The sequence below is a fragment of the Accipiter gentilis genome, chromosome 1, assembly GCF_929443795.1.
Source record: "Accipiter gentilis chromosome 1, bAccGen1.1, whole genome shotgun sequence".
NCBI classification, from domain to species: Eukaryota; Metazoa; Chordata; class Aves; order Accipitriformes; family Accipitridae; genus Astur; species Astur gentilis.
The window spans coordinates 40,819,261-40,828,766 of record NC_064880.1 but is presented as its reverse complement, the minus strand read 5'-3'; the positions used below and the strand labels follow the sequence as shown (position 1 = coordinate 40,828,766).

At 46.1% G+C, this 9,506-nt stretch overlaps 1 protein-coding gene across 4 annotated transcripts in view; it reads right to left on the bottom strand.

Annotated features, from left to right (window-relative positions):
* Window positions 1-4,835: 4,835 nt before the first annotated feature.
* Window positions 4,836-9,506, bottom strand: part of MRAS (muscle RAS oncogene homolog) — a 41,047-nt gene continuing 36,376 nt past the window's right edge. For all 4 annotated transcript variants that reach the window (XM_049804551.1, XM_049804541.1, XM_049804533.1 and 1 more), the window contains 2 exons: window positions 8,580-8,659; window positions 4,836-5,418 (listed from right to left, as the gene is read on the bottom strand). In XM_049804551.1, coding sequence (XP_049660508.1) covers window positions 5,319-5,418; window positions 8,580-8,659 — 180 coding nt within the window. In that variant the 3' untranslated portion in view covers window positions 4,836-5,318. The remainder of the gene's footprint in view (window positions 5,419-8,579; window positions 8,660-9,506) is intronic.

The window sequence follows — 9,506 nt, the reverse complement described above, 5'->3', positions numbered from 1 at the left end:
CGTGCTGCCGCTCCTCCTCGTCCCTCCCCGCTGTGGGATCCAGCACATGCAGTGTCGTCTCCCTGCTCTGTTCTGTTGCAAGCAAGTCCCATGTCATCCCAGAAACTGTGTCTGTGAGGTCATCTATGAAATATTTATTTCCCTTGCATGCAAGAGAAAAAGAAGCAAAAAGCCTGCATAATATCGATGGAATCCCTGATAGCCAAATATTGAATTATTTACAGCCTAATTGTGCAAGTGATACTCATGAGATTGCTTAGCCTGCATGATGCAATTAATACATTTTGCAAAATTGGTGACTTCTACTTCAGACTTTGTTTTGATGCATCGGTGAGTCCCTAAAAAGCAGGTGAGATCACTTTGCAGGAGAAGAGCTAGAATATCCAGACACTTGAAATATCCACAGACTTTTCTCAGAGTGCTGCTGTGAAATAGGAAAGAGCTCTCAAACAGCCAACTAGCTGCTCAGCTAGCTGCCTGAAGACACACATCTGGAGCCATTTCAGACGCTCAGGTGAATCTTACCTGGATCTCCCATAGGTCTTGTGTTACATCTGAAACTCCCAGGCAAACACCCTGGATACCCCAAGGCATCTCAGACAGCATTAAGTATATATATACAATACACAGAATTGAGCCTATGTGACCGCTGGCCCCAGCAGACCTCCCAGCACAGGGAGCAGAGACCAAGAACTGCAACGCTCCCTGTGCCACAGCATCCTTCGCCTCCTTTTTACTGTCATGTTTGCTGTGTAGCTGTAATGAAGTACTTCATGAGCGCACTAAAGGTCCTCCTTTCTGCCCAACCTACGGCAGATAGATTGGCCACTGAACCCCAGCTCACAGAACCTGGATTTCCAGACACAGTGCTTTTCCGTCCAGTCCTAGGTACAGAGCTTGATGTGGCAGTTGTCACAGGGGCTTGGCTTTTTCTTTAATGCTCAACTTCTCTCAAGCCCTCTCTTTCTCTCTCTCATTAGGAAATACATTATCTGAACCCTGACAGTTGGAGTAGTCCACAAGTTGTTGTGTCTTAAAACACTCTTATATTCTGTATTCTTCATTATATTCTATATTCTTCATTATATTCTACTCTTGGCAGAGCTTTGGGCGGATCGCCTCCTTCCCAAGCACTTCAGCTTTTAACAACCATCCCTTGAAATCACTGGAGCTGAACAAGGCTCTGAGCAGTCTGTTTTGGCCTTAGGACGGTAACAAGCAAAAAAAAAAAAAAAAAAAGAAAGGTCTGAGCCAGTATCACAATGCTGTCCTCTCCGTGCCTAATAATACTCATTTCCTCTCGAGACAAGACACACCATGTATGTCTAAAACCCTCAGCCTATCCCAATTTACAAATTGTAGTACAGCTGTATGTTTAAAGAGCCAGCCAAAATTAATTATGACAGATTAAGGAACAGAGCAACATACTGCAATGGCCTCTTGTTAAACTGAAACATCTGATCCAAACCGAGCAATTTCAGCCCCTCATTAAGCTCTTCCTTGTCTTGTTCACCATCTCTAGTGTTTTTCTGCTGAGCACCATCATCTGAAAATGGCTTACTCGGATGTACCCAGACTGTCATTTAGCAGCTTTGCCAGCAATAGCACTGGCCTTGGCCGAGACAGCCGAGAAAGCAGGTTTGTAGGTAGCCCACCACCTGCAGGCCTGCTCAGGTGGCGGTTTTTTGTTTGTTTTTGTTGTTACCAGGCTTTTGTTCCATTTAGATTTGTTAGGCAGAGAGGGACAATTAAAGCCTCTGCTTACACCAGAGGAAAATGTATTTATTTCAGCCAGGTACTTTTCCTTCCCTTCCTTCCCACCTCCCCTTTCCCTTAAATGAGAGACAAAGGTAGACAGACAGATGACTTTGCCTGTACAATAAATGCCATACATCTCAAAAGCTGGTAAGAAAACAAGCCAGTGTCTGCTTTATAGGCAGAAGGACCTGAGGGAGGAAACGGCAACATGATTCACCTGAAGGCAGTGGTATAGCTGGGATGAGATCCCCGGTTCGGGAGGTGATTACGCCTTTACGAAGCTAAAACTTATATAGCTTAAGGTTTTTTTGTTGTTTTACAAATATTGTTCAGTGTCTAAAATGAAAAAAGGGGGCCATTTCATTATCAAATACAAGTAAATCTGCAAGGTTTTATCCCTCTTCTCTTTTCATTTTGTTTGAAAATGTGTATTGAAAGCAAGGTAAGGCTATGGCCAGCTCTACCTTCTAAATTCCTGTTTAGTAGAAGAGGAACCAGATTGCTCCGAGACAAGCGAATGCAGATTAACCCAGGGGCTGAAGATGTTAGGTCACCTGGACCATCAGCTCTTTGTTAAATAAGCCCCAAGCACACCCTTACAGGATCCTTCTCCAGACTCTCTGACCACAGCAAAAAAGTGCCTATCCGCTGGATGCTCCATAGAAAAAAATAAGCTACCCACCAGCATAGCTGGTAGCGTAAGTACCACCAACCGGTGTCTCACAACCCAGGTCCCCAGGTGCTGCGTATAGCAGGGAAGGTGCTCTTGGGTTCCCAATGGCCCTGAATATGAAAAGGTGAATTAGATGGCAGTAGGCTTTGTACACCTCGCTATTTTGAGCACCCTAGACTTGCTAGAGATGCGATCCCTGTTGGAAAACACTCCTTGCTATAAACAAGTTGATGCACATGGAAGGAAACGGGCATGCTGTCCCCATTTGCCACTATCCATATTCAGTTGTTAATCTGCTCCTTTCTCCTCCTCCCCATTATTCTGCAATAGCTGTTAATTGCTAAAGAAGCTGAAGGAACAATTAAGATGCTTCAGAAAAAGCAGGTAATTTCTCACACGCAGTGCTGAGTACCCAGCAGATGTGACTCAAGATACACACATGCTGTTTCCAGGCAAGTATTCCCAATGGTTTAGATGAAAGTAATGATGAGGGGTTTCAGCAGAAATCAGGTTATTTTTAAGTGGAAGGGCTCTAGGGGGTATTAACAGGGCTCCCTGAAAATGCCATCATCTTTTTGTGTGGGGGATTCCATAGCATTAGCTGTGTTAATTAAAAAAAGTTAAGCCAGTAGTCAGGCTAGACAAGGATTCTGGCAGGAAAGTGGCAACGGGGGTTACAGCAAATTGGTTTGGTTGCAAATATCAGACATCTTCTGATTTACTAGAGGTTTCCAAGGCAGAATAAATGAGATGCCTACAGGGAGCTCTTCACCTCCAGAAGATAGTGGCAAGTCTCAAGAGCCAGGATTTGACCCAGATGGGTTCAGTCACCACAGTTCAGCCAACAAGAAAACAATAAAGTAGGAGAAGTGCCGCGATGGTCTGGAGCCAGATCTCGTTTGACACAGGGTGTTGCAACTTTACTGAAGAGTATGGCCCACATCCAACACTAAGAGTCCACGAAAGATATTTCTTTCCAATATCCCCCTTCTTAATCTATCCCCAGCATCTGTCATCACACAAAAGGGGACGGAGGCAATGGAGCCAGCATCACAGCTCGCTGAGCCGGCCGCAGACATTTGCCATCTTCTGGCTGTGATGAAGACTGGACAAATTAGGAAAATGTTTTCATTAGCCTCACTCACCTGAAAAATAATCAGCAGCCAACTCCCTTTTTAAAAGGTGGCCTGGCAAAGAGTCAAGAAACGAAATCCGGTGGCAAACAGGTTGCAAAGACAAATGTAAACAACTAAGTCTGTGATGATCCACCATCTTGAATGGATTGTCAATATCCAGTACTAGGATTTTCTGCGCTCAGAGACACAAATCTCAAGCATTCATACTCTGCCAATATTTTAAGTCATGCTTATAAAGCATATTTGAATAGGATTCAAGCTGATGAAAAGCAAGTTGTTACTTTCAAAGGGGTTTGGTGACCCTGTGAATGGAGCCGATGGCTTCAGTCCAGCAGATGACAATCCATTAAATTAAAGAAAAATTTGCCACTGCGATTCTTAGTGCCAGGAAAGGTATGAAAGAACGTGTGGCCCCTTCAGGATGGGCACAACCATATTTCTGGTGCTACAGATGGTGGCTTGAATGGCTGCAGGTTTTTTGCCTTGCCTTTTCATAAGGCATAAAGATATTTAGCCTTTGCTGTTTTCAGGGAGACATTTTAGATATAGTAAGCTTTAGATATAGTGAGCTTATGAAGAGACACATCCCACTTGAATCATTTTCAAAACACCTCTTCCTTTCAAGTCACCAACTCTCAGTGAAGGAGGAAGAAGAAGAAATGAAGAAACATTGAGCCAAAGCCCATAAACAGATTTTTTTTCTCTGTGTATGAGATGAGCCTGGGAAAAGCAAAACAATTCATCTACCCAAGAATGGCTTTGCAGGGAAAGGTTAAGGAATAATAAAGAGGGATTTAGATCACACGGCTTTACACACATTTATGAGGGAGAAATTCAACACCCAGATAACAAATTCAGTTCAGGTTTTACTTCCTCTCTCCCTCCCCCCCCCGCCTTAAAGATGACATACCCTTCCATTTGTAAATTACTTTAATTTAAATACTTCCAGGTTAACAAAACATCGTAACTTTGACATGCCCCAAATTACAAAACAGAAACAAAACCTCTTGACAAAGGGTAAGAAAAAAAAAAAAATAATCCAAGCCCAAACCTCCTTTCCTAAGCTGGAGTTTATGGTCTGTGAGCTGGCTGCCCTCCAGAGTCTGACACAATGTCTGGAGCACCCAGAGCAGCTGGAATTCATTTTCTTCCTCCAAATCTATGCACTTTCATATGAAGTCGTGTTTTGGCACTGCCGCCTAAGAGAGAGTTCAGTGCAAAAAATCTAACCCCGGCCGTGTTTCTTTGCAACCCAACACTCGCTGAGCAAACAACGAAAAAGGAGAAGAGGACAAAAAAAAAAAAAAAAAAATTAGAGAAAGAAAAGAAAAGCCCTCTCCCTTCCCCCACACATACACAGATGACTGTACCAAACAGGGGGGCTATTCATGGCTGTTCAGAAATGGGTCACAAGGAGAAATGTTTGCAGATAAAACCAACATTTTTTTTTTTTCTTTTTCTCCCCCTTTTTTTTTTTAAATAAACATCATGGAGGCCCCTGGAAGGCGCTGGGGATGTTCGAGAGCCGAGGTCCTGCTGATCCCTTCCGCCTCCCATTCGCGCGGCTCCCACGCCGGCCCCGACGCGCAGCCCCCCTCCGGGGGGTCCGGACCCCGTCGAGCCCCCTCCTCCGAGCCCGAGCCGCCGTGGGGAGCCCGAGGGGGCGGCGGGCTGCTGCTGCTCCTCGCCTGGGTCGGCGGTGGGTCAAGGGGGGAGGAGGGAGGCATCCAAGGCACTCCCAGGCGGTCCCGTCACAAAATCACGCACTGGAGTTTGTGGGAGCCCGTGGCTCTGTCCCCTCGCCATTTGGTCTTCTTCTTCTTCTTCTGGCTTTTCTCTGGGATCTGTTGCCTGGTTTGGGAGTCAGAGAGGGAAATACGCAGGTGAGACACAAGGCTGGGTCGGACATCGGCATCCAGAGCTCTGGGCAGCCAGCAGAATGGCATCTTGGCATGCATATGTATATTTGCATATACCTCTCCATATACCCTGCCAGCACCACGTGGCTTTTCATGCCACAGAGCTAACAAGACAGCCGCCTGCATTTTTAAGGAAGGAGGAAAGAAGCCATAAGTGAACATTAAGGCTAACGGCAGGGACGTATGTCCTGCCAGGGCACTATGCCTCCGGTTGCCCTGGGTGAACCGCTGCCTCTTCCCCTGCCAAGGGCTGCTCCGGGAAACACGGATGTTCTAAGCAATGCAACGTCATCCATCACACTGCTGCTAAGGCTCATTAGGGAAGAGGCTGAAATAGAGATACAGAGCGCAGAGAAATAAACCCTCCTGGAAAGATTTGTTTTCAGCTGGCGTTGCCCTTAGCCAGCTGCACTGCTGTGGACTTGGTTATGGAAGGGGGCTAAAAAATAACGATGAAAAAACAGAGTCTGCTGCCGATGGGGCTCTGGCCTCCCCTGGAAGTTGCAGAGGGCACCAGAGCACGGAGAGCAAGCTGACCCCAGAAAGATGTCCCTGGCTGTGGGAAGTCACAGCCACCGGGAACACGCAGCTGAGAGCACTCCTGCACGCCGCAGCAGCCCCCATCAGTCAGGTGGGTTGTGAGCGCCCTCTAAAATGTGACGTTGAGGTCTTCTCTCTTTTCATTAAGATGAGGCATTGCCCAAATGCCTGTTTGCAACTGTGCCTGTTTGCAGAAGCCACTCAGCTACCCCAGCGGTGCAAATTCAACAGAAGGCGGCTTTGTAGTTCAAACACCCGATAGGCAGCCTGTAGACTTAGATTTTATTGCATGATAAACCATACAAACACTGGCAGCTTCTGTAGATGCAAACAGTGTCTAAATAACCAGCCTGAGAGTTCGAATAGTTCAAAACCAGCCTCTTCGCTATGTAATACGCCAGGCACAAAACAGAGCGTTTAGACCAAGTTATCCAGACCAGGATGAGACATAGGTCGGGGACAAATCATTATGGCTTTAGTTGATGTTTTTCTTACAGCCTCAGCTCCCAAATGCTTGCAGCCACCTGAAAAACTCAGCTTTGGCTAATAAGAATTTTTTTCAGCGAGAATGAAGGCTGGACGCTTAAAAAACATAAAACTTTAAAGCTCAAAACTAGAAAGCTGAAATAAAAAAAAGACTTTAAAGTTAATTTGGATACACACTAAGTGGCCACAAGCTGTTCACAGTGTTCTGGAACTGTTTTAGAGATCCAGAAAACCATGTCCCGCGCCCACTCAAGATTTCTGCTGTGACAGTCCTTGTGTATGCACTGCTGCGGCAGAAAAGGGTTATCAGCAAATTTAAGAGACCCGTCGGGCAGACTCAATCACCCCACTCCTTTCTGGATTACTTCCAGACAACAGTTTCTTGGATGAAGCTAAATAAACTAGAAATCAGCCCAGTGCAAGGAGTACAAACAGTGCCAACCCCGAAGTAGTGCCCTCACCCTACAAACTCATAGTGGCTCTGAGGAGCCTCTACACTTGTAAGCACTCCAGGAATGACACAGTTAGTAGGGAGCTGTAAAATTACGTTTTATTTGGAAAAGCTCACTTAAAAAAAGAAAAGCAATACTTGGTGGGTGATGCCATCCTACGGCTGCAGACAGTTTGCAACATCCAAAGACCATGCAAAGCTGTTTTGTGGCAAATGACCAGCTAGATCACGCAGCACCTCTCTGCTCTCTGAATTGACCCGAGTTCCAGCTCTTGTGAACATCTGTGGTGCCCTTGATGCCATGGAGGGTTTCACCTGGCTGGCAATGACTTTCATGGTGACTACTCAGGGAACTGACGTGCTTCACCTATTTTTGAGGTTATGGGGAGCATTTTAAGGGCTTGAATTTAGTGATGTCTCATTACAACGCTCCTTCCAGCCTGTCTGGAGTCATGTTATATAGAGAAAGTAAACAGAGCCTCGCCATCTTATTTTGGCTATGTTTTTTCTTCCCTGAGAGTAGAATAGATGGTGGTAAGTGCTCACTGTAACACGAAAGTAATATCTAGCCAGCTAATGCTGAGTTACAGAACAGTTGGGAAATAGCTTGGGACACTTCCAACTCAGCTCTGTAGTTCTCCAAAGACTTTCTGCCCCCTGCTTTTGAGACATGTGGGAAGAGTGGGCAGTACCATCTGCTTTTGATAGAGGCTGACTCGAGGCTGCGCTAAGATATTCACAAGTACAGATATGCTGTGAATAAATGCCTCATGGTTTAATTGCCGAGTGAGGCACTTTGACTGCACGGCGGGGAGGAGCATGATTTCAGCTCAGCACCCTCCCAAAACATGAAAAATGAGGGCCTAGAAAAATCTGGCAAACAACTGGTGCCAGAAAAACAAATCTTCTGAGAGAGATTTGAAGTTATCAGCCGAGATGCTGAGATGTGCATGCAGCTCTTTTCCCGCAGGGCAGCCGGGATCTTTGGAAGGCAGTCCCTCCCTGCCGGCAGCTGGAGCAGGGGTTCACCCGGGGAGCAGGCATTTGCCAAGGCGAGCAAAGGCAGCTCATGCCAAAACTAGGAACAAACCTCTGCAGTCTGAGGAGGAAACCTATGGCTTAGCCATTAGGTCATGCTGTTTCTCATATAAAGCGGCTTAATTTTTTCCATGTAGTGAGCAAAAAATGTTAGCAGTCACCTACAAAATTAGAATTTTGTGGAATTTTTTGCCAGTCCTTTTTAACCTCTGGCAACACGAGACCCTGAGAGAACCAAGCTATGAAAACCCAAGTTACTGGTCTAGAGCTTTTAATACAGGCCTTTTAAAGCTGATCGTTATCATAGGCTTTGCACTGTTCATTGAATAATATATTCTCGTCACGGCCACAGCTAGTTCTCATGCTGCCTAGCACTCATGTCCTGCAAGGGTAACTAAGTACTAGTAACATCCCTATGCAGACACAGGACAAGAAAGTTTAATAAACTCCAGGAATCTCCCACCCCCAACCAAACCACCTGGCCCCTGCTCCCCAAAAGTTGGCTCCTGGCTCTCCGGGCCAGGACTCCTGCACGTCCCGTCCACGGGCAGTGAGCAAGTGAAGAGTTTGCAGCTTACCTTATTACCCTCACGAGATCATGGAAGGCCTTGTCAACATTTAGAGGTGGGTCCTTGGCACTAGTTTCTATGTAGGGAATCTGGAGGAGAGAAGTGTATCACGAAAGAGATTAGTAACAGCCTACACGTTGGTAGCAAACCAGTTTCAAAATGAAAACCCCTAAAGGCTAGAGAAATCGGGTGCCTAAGAGACCAGGGAAACAGAGGTAAACAAAGCGTTGTCATGGCACTGCTATCAACACATTCATGCTCACAGCAAGGTCAGTGAACGCTTACAAAAGGTCCGGAATAAGCACCAGGCAAACCAGCTGCTATCAGAGCTCCGGGTTTGGGGAAGAATAATCACAGACTTCATGTTGTCAGATGTTCTCTCCCCCTAAGCTGTGCTTGCAGACATGAAAGTAGCCGAAGGTTGTTGAAAGACGAGCACTTGCCAAAAATTCTTGCTTGCCACATTTTATTAGGACTACTGCATGAATATTTCATGACTACAATTCCCCTTCAGTGTAAAATGATCTTCTCCTTCAAAGTCTGACAGCCAGATGGGGCCTCCTAGAGTGCTCGTCCAGCACGCTGGCAGATTTATAAAACTGCTTCTGATAAGGTATTTTCGTACATGGCCTTTTCCAAAGCGTGCACGTACAGATGGGTGCAACATGTTGTGTTGCAGTTTAGGTGTCCTGGCTCCTACAGAAATGAACTTCCTTGGGGAGAGGAGGGAGTGAACCAGTCCTGCCAAACTCCCATTGTGGCTTCTTTAGAAACACCACATAGCCTGCTGTTTAGGCACAGCAAACTGCCAAGAGGTCTCAGGTCTCTTGTTTGCCTTTATCTTTCCATTCAGTTCCTCCTACGGGAGTTGTCTCCCTCTGGGTATTCAGGACTGCTGGCATTTAGAGGTGATTAGTGGAGTAGCACGGGATTTGC